The 14,650-nt window shown below is 44.7% G+C and overlaps 1 protein-coding gene across 1 annotated transcript in view; it reads right to left on the bottom strand.

Annotated features, from left to right (window-relative positions):
- Positions 1 to 14,650, bottom strand: part of SCARA3 (scavenger receptor class A, member 3) — a 46,767-nt gene that overhangs the window by 19,981 nt on the left and 12,136 nt on the right. Inside the window, exons 2-3 of the mRNA XM_006884925.1 lie at positions 4,291 to 4,389; positions 2,686 to 2,805 (exon numbers count right to left, since the gene is read on the bottom strand). Of these exons, the coding sequence (XP_006884987.1) occupies positions 2,686 to 2,805; positions 4,291 to 4,389 (219 nt within the window). The remainder of the gene's footprint in view (positions 1 to 2,685; positions 2,806 to 4,290; positions 4,390 to 14,650) is intronic.

The following is a 14,650-nucleotide window of genomic DNA, read 5'->3' as shown; positions in this document are numbered from 1 at the left end:
GAGGAAGACTGATTTTTTTTCCCAACCTTGTTAACTTTGGCCACAGTCTAATCACAAATCACTCACTAGGAACACTCACATGTGTACATGCTCATAAAGCCACAAATTTATCGTTATCTAGTCAACAAATGTGCTGAGTGCTATGAACAAGTGGGTCTTGGCACTATTCTATGTACTTGAGATATCCAGGTTGGAGGTAAAAATTAAAAGAGGAAATTCCCAGCAATCTGCTCCAAAATATCAGTCCATGAAAACCCTATGGATCACAACAGTCTGATTTGCAACTAATCATGGACACGGCATAGAATCGGGGTGCACTTTGATTTGTAGTGTCAGGGACTGTCACGAGTCAGGGCCTATTCAGCTCAGCTAAAAGCTCAAGGTCTCCTGTGATTCTCTCAGACACACCACACCCTCAGTTCTTACTGTCTCTGCCCACACACTCTAGATGTTGAGGCAAATTATTCCATCCTCTGAGATCTGTTTCCTCATACTGAAATGTGGATATTTCTCTCTATCACAGTGTTGTTGAGATGACTGAAGGGACATCATGTATGTGACAATGACACGGTGGGCATTCAATAAGAGTCTGCAGTGCACTGGTGTCTATGCTCATCTCTTGGGTATTGCCAGGCCCTTGGGTATCGAGCCTGGAGTTTTGTTAGTGGCCCCAGGTCCCGTGGATGCTGAGCATGAGGCCCCGACTGGGCGACCAGAACTATTTATGTCTTCTCTAATGGTCTGTTTGCTGTCCCTGATCCTTGAGACTGTGCCTCCTCCTTTTCTTTGGTCTAGGATTTTAGTCTCTTCCTTAAGGACTAAGACTTTAAAAATGAATTAGCAGAGAGAGATGGGTGGGGCTGAATGGGGAGTGGGGGCTTGGGAAGTTCTTAAATCCAACTGGATTGCACACTGAAATTGCCCAGGGGATTTTAAAAAATCATTAAGGTCTCGGTCCTGCCCTGGAAATTATGATTTAATTTATCTGGAGTAGGACTCTGGCTAGGGTATTTTTAAATGTTCCCTGAGAGGTTCTAATGTGCAGACAAGAATTAGAGTCACTTCCTTGAATAGTGAAATCTTAGAAGGCAGCAAATATAACTGACCTTCCCTTAATGATCCCAATACCTGGCACGTATAAATCTTTGGTTTGTTTTGGAGATTACGGGAAACTGACTAGAGAGTTTACCAAATCAGTAATACGCTGGCCTCTTGCCATCAAGCCAAGAAGGCAGGCCACAGAATGTATCTAACCAGGGCCAGAGCTCAGCACCTCGATTAAGGAGATGCTCATAGTCAAGGGCGTGCATGTTCAAGGTCAGCCCCTGAGAGGGAGACACTGCCGGTCCCTTACTTCCTTACCAGGGTCCCAAACTAGCCTCTAACACACAGTAGATTGAAACAAGTAAACATACTGGCTTTGCTTAGTAAAGAAGTCTGTATCTTCAATGTTTGATGCTACTAATGGAATGACATTCCAGTGAGAAACTAGCACATTTGTGTTAATTTGCTTACTATAAGCCGCCTCTGGAAGGTAGGAGTTATCTGAATTGGCTGTATACCTGTCACCTGGGTCTGCTCCCATATTCATACAAACTGTAGTATCTATGAGAAATACCTTTCTTTCGATCTCTGGTCTTCTCCAGAGATCTTCTGATTCAAATAAGCCTGAGTGGGGCCCAGTGATGCATACTTTAAAGAAAATATGAGGGGATGAGTGGTTGATGCAGGCAGACTACACTGAGAAACTCACATAGACCTTGGAAAGGGCTTAGAAATCACCTCACTCAGTGATTTCTGATACTGGATAGACAACAGAAGCATTTTCAAAATACTAAGCTCCACTCCCAGATGCCTAAGCTCCACTCCCAGAAATTGTAACTACATTAATAACTAGCCATTAATACTTTTAAAAGAAATTAATCTAATAATTGAGATTGAGAATTCCTGATCTTGTCCTATGTTTGCATTTACCAGTGAAAAAACAGGGTCCCTGAGAGGGCATGTGTTTTGCTCAAGGCCACATAACTAATTTCTGGCCTGAAATTAGAAGCCAGTCACAGTGTGGATTGTTGTTGTTGTTGTTGTTATGTGCCGTCGAGTCGATGACAACTCATAGGGACCTTATGAACAAAGGCTCTGAAGCTTGCCCTCTCCTGAGTCAACTTCAAGATCTGTCACACCTGACCCCGTTGCCACAGTCACTGTTATAGTTCCATCTCCACCAAGGTATTCCTCTCTTGCTCTGATCTCTACCATGTATACTTTGGGCATGATGACAGGAGGGATCAGTCCTTGGAAAAAGACATCAAGCTTGGAAGGGTAGAGGGTCAGCGCAGTGTGAATTAAGTATTAAAATTCCCTGGTAATAAAGAGAAGAGCCCTGCTGGTGCAATGGTTAGAGCCCTCAGCTGTTAAGCAAAAGACTAACATTTCAAATCTGCCAGCAGAAAGATGAGGCAGTCTGCTGACACAAAGATCACAGCCTTGGAAAGCCCTGGGCAGTTCTACATTGTCCAGGGTCAACGAGAGGGACAATCCACCTGCTGGTGGTGGGGTTTCGGTTAGTAGGAAACAGGCTGATTGTTGGGCTCTGAGCCACTGAGTTGTAGAGTATGTCTTTGCACGTGGAGCCTGGCATGGTGATCCCTGGGTCAGCCAGGATCTACTGGGAACCACACTCACCCAGGGAGGCCAGCACGGCCACGGCCACCAGGAGCAGGGCGAGGAAGAGGTAAAGGATCCTCACGGACGTGTGTAAGGACAGATTCCTCTGGCAGCGGCTGCAGTGGGGCCCTGGCTGGCCTGTGGGGACACGAGGAGGAAAGGGGCTTAGAGTGATCTGATCCTTCAGTCCTTTTTCCCTGTTCTGGCCTTTCTCATCACATTTCACGTCACACTTCCAAGGGGAGTTCTTCTCAACCCTTAGTTGTGTTTCCATGCACCCCTTCCCCACCTTGTTCTTAGTTCTCAAGCTTTCAAAGAAGAGAAGAGTCAGGGGTTTAAAAAATCACTCCCCACTCTTGGCCTCCACTCTCTCCATAAAGTATCATCATCCAGTTCACAGAGTAAGGAAACACCTCTTTTCTCTATAATGGCCCTACCTATAAAGTACTTGAATGACATTTTTTTTTTTTTAAAAAAAAGGCTAGAGATTTGAGCCCACCAAAAAGGCCTAAAAAGAAGGCCTGGTAATCTATTTTCAACAAATCAGCCACTGAGAACTCTATGGAGCACACTACTAACATGCATGTCGGCTCTATGAATTGATATTAAATTAATGGCAGCTGGCTACAATTCACAAAGCAGGATAGCCAGCCTCATTTCATCTTGGGTAACCAACTTGTCTCACCTTAGCCAGGAAGTCCTGCAGGAGAAAGATATGGCTGTCTGCTTCCGCAGTAAAGATTCTAGTATTGAAGGTCTCAAGCCAGGGGATCTTGTCAGCTAATCAGAACTAATCAGGACAATTGATCACAGAGTCCTCAAATTTTTTCGGTAACCAGCAGTTCTACTAAAAACCAAGTGGCTACAGTCCACCAGTCCACCACTGGGGGCCTTGGTATGGTGGAAAGAGAAAACCAAGTGTTCTTGGCTACCCTGGTGGGTAGGTGACCAACACCTGCAGGCAGACTCTGGGAATGCGGTGACCGTCTCATCAGAAACTCTTCTGCTTGACTCAGCTTTGGTTGCACATCACCTGGGAACACTGAGAAAGCATGGTAACTTGTTCACACTCCAAATTGAATGAAATGAAATTTCCTGAGGGCTGGATACAGACGTCGATACTTGGTTTTAAAGCACCCTGAGAGGTTATGTATGCAACCAAGTTTGGGACCGATGACTGTAGTCTGTAGTGGAAGTCTCTACTACAAGTAATTGTTTAGGTGGCTTTCTGTTTCTCAGATGAACTAAAGGCCATGTTAGGCACTGAGGGTCTTGGGGGAATGTTGAGTCAGTTGGAGGACAGGGGATAGGATTAAAGAGACATTTCTGGGACAGCAAAAAGATAGGTGTGAGGATTGGTTTCCTGGCTGGGGAGGAGCCTGAGGTCACTTACAGGTCCCAGTAGGAGCCCTTTTACATGAGTCACATTATCTATACTAAAAAAACCCCAAACACATGTCCACACAAATCTACTTCATTCACACTCAAAGAAGCAGTGGGGGAAAGATGGCCAGGCTTCTAAAGGAAGTCATACACAGAGATAGCATGTCTCTCACCTCCTTGGTGGTGGGGATGGGGAGGGGAGGGGGTCAGAGGCAGAGGGAAGGCTCCCTTAACTCTTACCCTCCTGTGTGCACGGGAAGGATGACATGTCTTCGTCTTCATTGGCCAGGTCCTCTTCTGTAACACACAACGCATCGCCGTCGCCACCAACGGATCTCACTGTGATGGAGCCAGTGCTGTCAGACCCCAGCCTGGACCACACCCACCCCTCTCCAACTACCCCATTGGCTGACTGGTCCTCACACTCTCATGCCCACCCCTCACCTGGGTCCACGTCAACCCAATGAAGTACCACATGACCTGACTATAAATGGAGAAAAGTGGATATAGGTGACAATCAGGTGTCTGAGGAGATGGAATCTCCAAACATATCTGGGAAAGGAGGTTTCAGCATGATCTCCCACCAGGTGAGGCCAAGGCAGCTACTTCCTGTGCAATTTGGTCAAAGTCCTTGGAGTAAGAAGTAAGATCTTGCCCAACTCCCATTTGTCAACACAACGGTGAGTTCTGCCTTAGAAGAAAAATGAATCCAGCTGAGCACAGACCTCACAAAATCCTGGATCCCACCCAGCTGTGAGACTGCAGAGAGAAGAAAGCAGTACGATGAGTGGAGGAACTGTGGGAAAACAGCTCTCAGGTAGAAAGCCCAGTTCTTGGCTTATTCTCTTGTAACAGAATGTAAATGATGCATTTCTTATTCAGAAGACTGTTAAAGTACCCCCTACACATCACACCTCCTCCTAGGAATAAACACATGCCTTTTTACGAATGATGAAGAGAAAGAAGAATGAAATGGGGCAAAATGAACCAAATATCTAGAAGAGTGTTTGACAATTGAGAGGGAATCTGGACTAGAGTAATTTGGGTGTTTGTTCTAGGAAGTGGGGGATGTAAAGTGATGAAGAGAAACATACTGTTGGAGGGGTTTTAAAGAACTTTGCCATAAAAGCCAGAAGCAATAAAAGAAAAGCTTGGTGTATTTGATCACATTGATTTGGGAACAGGGAGACATATGGCAAAATTAGTGAAGCCCAAAACATCAATACACCATAGACTAAATTCAGGAGATAAATGACAACCTGGGAGAACATAACAGGTTGTTGTTGTTGTTGTTATGTGCCGTTGAGCTGTTTGCGACTCATAGCGACCCTATGTACAACAGCCCTAAACCCTGCCCTATCCTGTGCCAATCACATTGCCTCCGACACACCCATCCTGATTACCCCAGTCACTGAATCAATCCACCTCATAGAGGGTCTTCCCCTCCTGCTCTGTCCCTCCACCCTCCCAAGCATGATGTCCTTCTCCAAGGACCTGTCCCTCCTTGCAACATGCTCAAAGTATGTCAGACGAAGCACAGCTGATTGATATGCCAAATTTAGAGAGTGCTCTTACAAATTAAACCTCTGGTGGTCTAGTGAGGAAGGGCTTGTGTTGCCACCCCAAAGGCAGGTGGTTTGAATCCACTAGCTGCTTTCTTGGGGAAAAGATAAGCAATCTCCTCTCTCAAATTCCTCTGGAGGGTCAGTTCCAACTCAAAGGCAATGTTGTTATGCATCATCAAGTCGGAAATGACCCATAGCTGACATTCCAGAGGCTTTTCAGAGGTACTAAATTGAACAGGGGGAGTTCAAACCACATGCCTTCAGGTCTGCAGAATAACTTCTTACCACTAGGCCGCCAGAAAGTGTGTGTGTGTGTAGTTAAAAATTGAATAGAAATAGGATCACAAATGCTACAGAAAAATGAACAGAAGAAATGAACAAAGAATAGAGAGATACACAAATGGTCCTTAAAGAAAGAAAAATACTATAAAAACATTTTAATGTTCTGAAAAATTGACCTGTATCTTTGAAGAGAAGAGGTTTCCCTCTCAATTATTTTTGGCAAGTAAATTATTTTACTAGTCTTCCTCCTACCTAACCCACATCCCCAACCCCAGTGGACAGAATAGCCTGAGGTGAGAGTCACTATCCTAAACAGCAGGTGTACATGGGCCTTCACCAACCAGAAGGAAAGCTGTGACCACTCAGGAAGGAGAGGGTGAGTGAGGATCAGAATGGATGTTCTAGTGTGACCTCCTGGGACCACAGCCTCCAAGAAGGGCCCGGGAAAGGCTGGGGTCTGGGATTGGGGCTTCCAGAGGCCTTTGGTCTGATTGCCTTCAGTGCATAACCACAACCTTTGTTCCTGCCAATTCCCTCAGACACCCAAGACTGTTCTTAACATCCATCTTCGGTATTTGCTTATTAGCCTGCTTTCAGATTTCCTCTCCTCTCCTCTCCTCTCCTCTCCTCTCCTCTCTTCTTTTCTCCTCTCTCCTCTCTCCCCTCTCCCCTGCCCTCCCCTCCCCTCCTCCACCTCCTCCTACTTCCTTTCAGTTTCTCTCTCTCTCTCTCTCCTTCCTCTTTCTCTTCTTCTACAACTTTATTTGGTCCTTGGGAATTGCTCTGTTTTCGTGTGACTATGTATTTTGCAGTACAGTTCATAGTTTTTCTCCGTCAGTCATTGTTGAGTTAGAACCAGCTCATAGCTGACCCTCCTGGGATTTCTGAGGCTGTAAACTGCATGGGAGGAGATTTTCCGTCTTTTCCCCTTGGATCCACTTGTGGATTTGAACCTCCAGAGAGGCATGACTTTGAGGTTCAGGAACACAACTCGCTATAGACCTAGCCATCAGAGCTCCCCAGTTTACCTAGCATCTGTATTTTATAGTATGTGGATATGGTAAGCTCTTTTTGGTAGAAACAGGAGCTCTGGTGGCATATACCTTAGCAAGCTGCAATGCGGACCTAAAAACTGAGTCATCGGGAGAGCAAATACACCAGAAACTATGCAGGAGCGTGATCTTCTTGTTAAGATTTACAATCTTGGAAACGGAATGGATAGTCGTTATGAATGGGAATCAACTGGATTTCAGTAAGTAAGTGAGTGCGTGCTAGGAGGGGCCCTAGTGACACAATGGTTAAAGGCTTGGCTGCTAAGAAGAAAGGTTAGTAGTGTGAACTCCTGCAGCAGCTCTGAAAAAGAAAGATCTGATGGTACATACCATTAAATATTACAGCCTAGAAAAATTCCTGTGAGGCAGTTCTCCTCCATTACATGAAGTCATTCTGGGGCAAACTGAATGGCACTTAACAATAACTGTAATAGAAGGAAAATCTCCAAGGTTTTTGCGTTTTTCTTTCTTTGAATTTCTAATGCAAATGAAGTGCTGGGACTTGCCTCAAGGCAATTTTCACAACAACCCTATAAAGTTTATAGTTGAAGCATCATCACTAGACAAAAGGACTGAGGTGCAGAACCACCACACAGATGTGAAACCAAGCCTTCAGCCCAGAACTCTGCTGCTATTCCTGCTGTCACCTCAAGGCAATGAGCAAAGCCTCTTCAAAATGCTAAGAAGTCTTGTTTCTGTGATTACAAGGTGGAAAGAAAGGAAGTTGTTGTTACGTACCTTCAAGTAGCAACCTGCAAATGACTGAGCCTATAATGGAGCCTGAGAAGCATCTATCAATGACCATAAGCAAGCCAGGTAGCATCCTGGGATCTGGAGCATGGTGACCTCACTTCTCACATACAGTTGGACCACGGTGCTGCTGTGTTCATGATTTAACATGGATTCTAAAAGACAGAGCTGGTGAGGGTCACTTGTTAAGCTAAGGCAGCTCTGAGTGGACTTGGGGGTTATGGATGGTCCTGAGTTAGAGACACCACCAGCATCACCAGGAATGTCTCTTGTTTTCCTCTAGGTCATAGTTTAAGCATTGCTTCATCAGCAAAAATCTTCCTTGATCTCCTAGAATAGATTAAGTCCTCTGTTCCATGCTTCTCATGCTCTGAATAACCCCTTCATAGAATGCAATGTAACTGTAATGATTTATTTAATAGTTCTCTTCCCTAACGTTTAAGTTCAAAAGATAAAAGGTGCCACACCAACTCCAAGGGAGTCTGCGTGACAAAATCACCCGATTGAGGCGAAAACTTCAAGGAAGTCAGCCTCTCGGAACGTGTGCTTTCTCCATGATTGTTCTTGGCCTTTCTGTAATTTCTCTTCTATTGTCTCTTTGTGGTTTTTACTTGGGACAGGGGGAGAAGGCTGTGTTCTTTACACAAAGTGTTCCTACTAAAAGTTTGTTAGATGTTCCCAGAAAGAACTAAATGGAGGTGATGACTTTAATATGCAAACATTACCTCTGGTTCTTTTAGCATTACTAAAACTTTTCAAGAATAATATGATTTTAGGGGAATCCATGGATGCATTATAACAAAAAGAATTAATGGTGGAAATCCCAAAGACGACCACCCCAGAGATTCCTAGATTTCTAGGGTTTATAAGAACTCCTTCAAAGGAAAAACCCTCGCTCCCCACCACAAGAACACCAGGTGGAAAACTTGTTTATCTATTAGGTAATGGTTGTTTGTGGCAGCCCTCTATTGGGAGAGGCCCTTACAGAATTCCAAAGCCTACAGATAAACCTCTTCCATATACTGGAGAATATAATTAATTTAATGCAAAACACCCTGATGGTTTTGTGTCTTGGGATATATTTTTCAAAAGGTTTGAAAGTGACCAGAGGGAAGATGTTATGAGAGGTATAGGTGGTAAAATAAAGCATGAAACATGAGATTGGGATGATGAATTTAGGCGATATTATGACCCAAAACATCCTTTGTATGAACCTAAACCCCCTTATTGAAATAGTAATCACCCCTGAAATAATGGAAAGTGTAAAAGTGTTGTCTCTTGAATGGAAATAAATAATATTGTAAATTCAGCTAAAACGGTAAAATGTATCAGCTTAAATTTAAAATGTGACTTTTTTACTATGTAACTTTGTAACCCAAACAAGTTGAAGAACAGGTTTTAAAAAGAAAACGTTTAAGAAAAAAGCCATTGTCTACCAAGCTCTCCAATTACCAAGGAAACATGACCATAAAGAATAGCCTTTCATGCTCTCCAAGGAACCATGACCATAAAGAATAGCTGTGTGCAAGAAAATAATGTAAACTTTATTCTTACTTTTGTTGTCTTTTTGGCTATTGTTAAGCCCCTAATTGTAAAAATGGGATATAAATGTATCATGCTAAATGCAATAAGCAGGGAAGAACGAAGAAGAATGAGAATGACTTAGAATTAAAATCATCAAGATCACTTGACTGTTTGCCTTGTGTTCTTTCACCATCCCTTCACCGAACTTCTACCCACCTTCGTGTTCCCTCTTTGAGACCCTAGACCTCAGGCTTATAAGCCCCTCCGTACTGAAGCAGCCCGTGGCATAAAGGCTGTGTTATCTTGCTCTTTTCTTTATCCAAAGCACTGAGTAGAGGGCTTGACAAGGGAAGAACTGCTTAGTAAACATGTTTAATGAGCCTATGAGGAATTCTGTGCTTTATGACAGTGCTCATAGAATTATTTGAGAACTTTCATGATCCCAAGGCCAGAAAAGCATCCCTAAAGATTCTGATTTCAGTTTTAGGATGTAGATACTTGGTATTTAAGGTTCTGAAAGCACATTCACATCCATTATCCCATTTGATCCCTACCATTACTCTTATGGAAACAGATCTTCCAATTTCACAGCTGAGGAAACAGAGCTGAAGGGCAGAGGATTAAAGTCGTGCATGGAGTCAGCTAGCATCAACGTTCCTCTGAGTTCTGGTCAAGTGTTTTCCTTTCCACAATGTCGAGGTAGAACAGAACTCAGGGAGATAGGGTGTACGTATGCATGTGTGTGTGTGTGTGTGTGTGTGTGTGTGTGCATGGGGGGTGTGTATGTGTGTGAGAGAGAGAGAAAGAGAGAAGAGACAAGAAAGATAGTATGTGGGGTTTTGCTGATCCCTTTGTATGTATCCTAAGAAACCAACCTTTCCAGAAATCCCTTGCTAGCCGTCATCAATCTGCCAATAGTTTACAAGGATGGCTTTGCCTGGGATGTTATCAGGATTATGACTCCTTCCATTTCCCCATAAACTAAAGCTTCAGCTTAAGGCTAAACTCCTTGGTGCCTCTGCACTCTACATGACCAAAACCTCATCCCTACTAGCCATGCCCTCTCCCTCCCTGACGGTCACAGCCAGGACCACTCAGTCAGCTCTGCGTTTACAACCTCTGTCCCCTCTTGGGGCATATCCCTTCCCTTCCTTGGAGAGAAATGCTTTCTGTCTTTCCAGCGTCCATGTTTCTCATTCCTCTCCTCTCCTTTGTGGTGGTTCTCTGTGCTCCCTTGTGACTGGACCTCCTCCCTGTTCTGGCTCCAGAGCCAAATTCATCACTTCACTGTTTATAGGCTTTGCAGGGAATCTGGGAAGACTTAAATCAAGCAAGACTGACACTGACCTTAGCAAACACCCCCTCGAAACAGCACACAGCTTTGTCATACTTTACTCTCCTATTGAGAGCTCAAATATTGGCAGCCCTTAGCAAGTGGGAATTAATAAAGCCCCCTTTCCGGTACTGCATGGAGCGGCTCATGTGAAGGAAAATGACAGCTGCCAGCATGGATCTCCGCTCTCTCTTGACTGGGAATGTCACAAGGGTTTGGCTGTATTCCCTCCACTAACATCTCAGCTCCATTACTCACGGCACTCTCCAATTCCCAAGAAGGTATTTTTCTCTTCCTGATCCTTGGACTTCCTGTCCACCCAGCCCCAGAGACTCCTGAAGTACCTATATCAGGAATGCTGCAGCAACTATCCACTCCAGCTTTGCTTACTTTAATGAGAACATGATCCAGAGCATTTGTGAGGCTCTTAGAAAGCCAAGGCCTTTACAAGTCCGGGATCATAATACGCACATTATACTAAGATAGTTCCAGGCAGTGTATGGATGAGGACATAGAAAAAACTGAGGAGAAGCTTGACTGAAGACACAGAGGCTTTGATTGATTAGAGTTTGATTGATTGGATAGCAACTGAGATCCCCCCTTTGCCTCAGGCCAAGCAGGGTCAGCAGAGAGAAGGATACCATACCCTTCCCTCTAGCCTCTTGTATTCCTATCCACAAGTCTTCTGGGGCAGTCTGCTTCACTCTTAGGCACACGGGACTTAAAAATTAAAATTTATAGCAATAGAAAAGCACCGACTGAAAGAGGAAATCTTAACAAGGCAGCTCTGTCATGATATAAAGACTTGGAGAGGCTACGTGATCTCCAGGTTGCACAACTAGTCAGTGGTCCTTCAAAGTCCAAAGGTATGAAGCATGATAAAAAGAAACAGCATTTGCAAAAGGGCACATTCCCAGCTCAGAATGGCTATGGACCTGGGAGGTGACCTTCCTACCCAGGTCTAACGTCTGTTTACGAGGTTTGCCTTCCCAGCAGATTGTCATCTTCTTGGGGTCGGGAAACCTTTCTGACGCCTCTTTGAGCACAAAGATGATCACAGAGTGAGTGTGTACTGGAGATGAGTTTACTGGCCAGTTGAGAAGGGCTGCATCTTTAGTTGATAGTGAGGTTTTACTGATTTAATGTGTGTGTGTTGTTGTGGTGTACCATTGAGTTGGAACCAACCCACAGTTGACCCTCCCACAGGTTTTCAGAGGCAGTAGTCACACAGGAAGAGACTGCATATGTATTATTGAGCTTTGATGGTCTAGCGGAAAAGTGGAGGTGCATGAGGACAGCAGCTCTCTTGGAGTTGGGGAATAGGCCCTGGGCTCTGTGATAGGGAGTTTATCAGTGGTTTAGTGCTATAACGTCTGCCTTCTGGACCTAACGCCTCCTGCCCTGCCACTGCCGGTCTAACTGTGGGGCTTGTGTGTTCCTATGGTGTTGAACAAGCTTCAGAGGGGCTACCAGACTAAGACAGACTAGGAAGAAAGGCTTGGTGATCTAGCTCTGAAATCAGCCAGTGAAAAAGCTCTATGACTCACAAAGGTCTAATCCCATTGTGCGTGAGGTCACCATGTGTCAGGAGCCGACTCAACAGCAGCTAACAACCACCACCCTGTAATAAAGAAATCAGCCCTACAATTTGCCCGCTGAAGACACAGGCCAGCCCTATCTGTACTGAATGATTGCTACCCCAGTGGCAGGCAGTGTGCTTAGCAAAAATCAGTCTTTGAAGAACACCGTTGCAAGCCCAGGCAATGTAGTGGTGACCTCTGGAGACTTTAAAGGATTCTTCTCATACCTGAGACGATAATATCCAACTAAAACACCAGACGGACAAACTTAAAGATGGTCAACCACCACCACCACCACCACCTATATAGTTTTCACCTCTGCTCCCACAGAGCCTCGCGGAGTATCTGGTTGAAGGTGTGTGCCTTGGTGCATTGTTGTGTGTGGCTGCTACACTGGGGATGAGCTTGCTGCACCTCTCTGGAGCCTGGAGTGCTTCACCAACTGCCAGCTCAACTGTGGTCACCAGCTATGGCTTCCTTTTGGTTGACCAAAAATGTGTAGCTTGGGGCACTCTTTAGCTCTCCTGGGATTGCATCCTTCCGTAAGAGTCAGCAAAGGGGAGAGATTCGAGGAATTGAATGAAAGGTTTTCCTTCGGGAACTTCAAGGAACACATTTGGATGATTGTCTTCTGCGGAGTTAACAGAGTGGGTTTTCCAAACAGCCAATTGGGCCAGTGAAAATAAAAACTTCAGAGTCTTCTCAGGCGTGCATGCTATATTTAAAGTTGCAGAACAGCTGCAGTTTAAGGCTTGAGAATACTGTAATTAAGGTTACAAAATTGTTTTCATTAGAACCCCCCTGTCCCAGCCCCCTCCCCACAGGCTTCCTTTGTGGCAAGTCCACAATGGAGTGGGAGTAAGTCTGCTCTCAACCCTAATGCATCTGTCCTTCCTTTTCAGATTCTTCTGCCTGACAAGTTTCCAGCCTCTGGTTTCTGGTTCTGCCCCTTTCCTTCCTCTAATACCCGCCTCTTCTCTGCTTCTCATACTTGCACGCCTCCATTCCTAAGACCCACATCTGCTGCTCTTGCACAAACTTCTCCCCCTATTCCCCCTGCCTCCATCTGATCCACGGTGCCCTCCCATAGCTTCCCACCCCCTGTTGTCTCCCACTGGGTGACCACAGAAGTTTTAACATCCCCTTTGATTCTAAATACTCTTTCTCTGAAATCACTCCCCCCACCCCCACCCGCCTTTTTTACCTCAGTTTCTGACTGGGACAACAGTATTGGCATTCTGTACAAGTCTTCATTGTTATTGTTGTTGTATTCCATTGAGTTGCCTGTGACTCATAGCAATTCTATGTACAACAGCCCTAAACCCTGCTCTATCCTGTGCCAATCTTATTGTCTCTGGCACACTTTCCCCCATTACCCCAGTCACTGAATCGATCCATCTCATTTAGGGTGTTCCTCTCTTACTCTGTCGCTCCACCCTCCCAAGCTTCACTAAGGTGAGATTTACCCATTTTGCACAGCAGTCATTTAGTATTCCATCCTAGCCTGCTAAATGCTATAAAAAAAATCTCCAGTTGTTATGACAATTCCAAGTCATATCTCTCCATTTTTAAGTATCTGCTCAAAGGGTGGTATAACTTCTAGATGTGAAGACAGACTTTCTTTTCAACTCTATCACACACTGGCCTCCTCTGTGGAGATAGAATTTCTCCACTCCTCTGAGCTCACAGAATTCAGTGGGATGGGAGGGCAAAGAGTCACTAGTTTCCTTGATGCCTGTGGACACCTTGAAAATTCCAACATCCCTCTACCCTTCAGCACTCGAGATCCATCTCTCACATGGATCTCTCCTTTCCCTTTCTGAGCTTCATATTCCTGGTGTGTCGAGTAGTGGAAATGCTATCTACTTCCTAGAGTTTCTGTGGAAATTAGAGGGGAAATACCTAAAAACGATATGGCACATAAATACTTGATAAATGGTACTAGTAGTCATCATTGTTACCAGTTTTCTACTCATCGCCATCCTATGCAATCACTGCTATTGTTGATGAGCTTTTCCCAGCCCATCTCACTCCACAGGACAAATTTCCAAGGTTCAAGAAAAGTATTTTTCAAAATGTGTCTGTGGAATGCTAGTTCCAAAATGCTGTTTTGTAGAAGATGGTATTGTGATAAAGTTGTTGTTATGTGCTGTCAAGTTTTTGTGACTCATATCGACCCTGTGTACAAAAGCCTTAAAAAAACCCTGCTCAATCCTACGCCAACCTTATTGTCTCTGACACACCTATTCGCGTTACCCCAGTCACTGAATCAATCCATCTCACTGAGGGTCTTCCTCTCTTGAACTGTCCCTCCACCCTCCTAAGTATGATGCCTCTCTCCAGGGACTGGTCCCTACTTGTAACATGTATCTTTATCTCCAAGGAGCAACCTGGTTTCACTCTCTCTAGGATGAACCTGTTTGTTCTCCTAACAGTCCATGGTATATTCAATACTCTTTTCCAGCACCACAGCTCAAAGGCATCATTGTTCCTTCTATCATCCCTAGTCATTGT

The sequence above is a fragment of the Elephantulus edwardii genome, unplaced genomic scaffold (assembly GCF_000299155.1).
Source record: "Elephantulus edwardii isolate Elephantulus edwardi_28Jun2011 unplaced genomic scaffold, EleEdw1.0 scaffold00038, whole genome shotgun sequence".
In the NCBI taxonomy this organism is placed as follows: Eukaryota; Metazoa; Chordata; class Mammalia; order Macroscelidea; family Macroscelididae; genus Elephantulus; species Elephantulus edwardii.
This window is presented reverse-complemented; position numbering and strand designations above follow the sequence as displayed.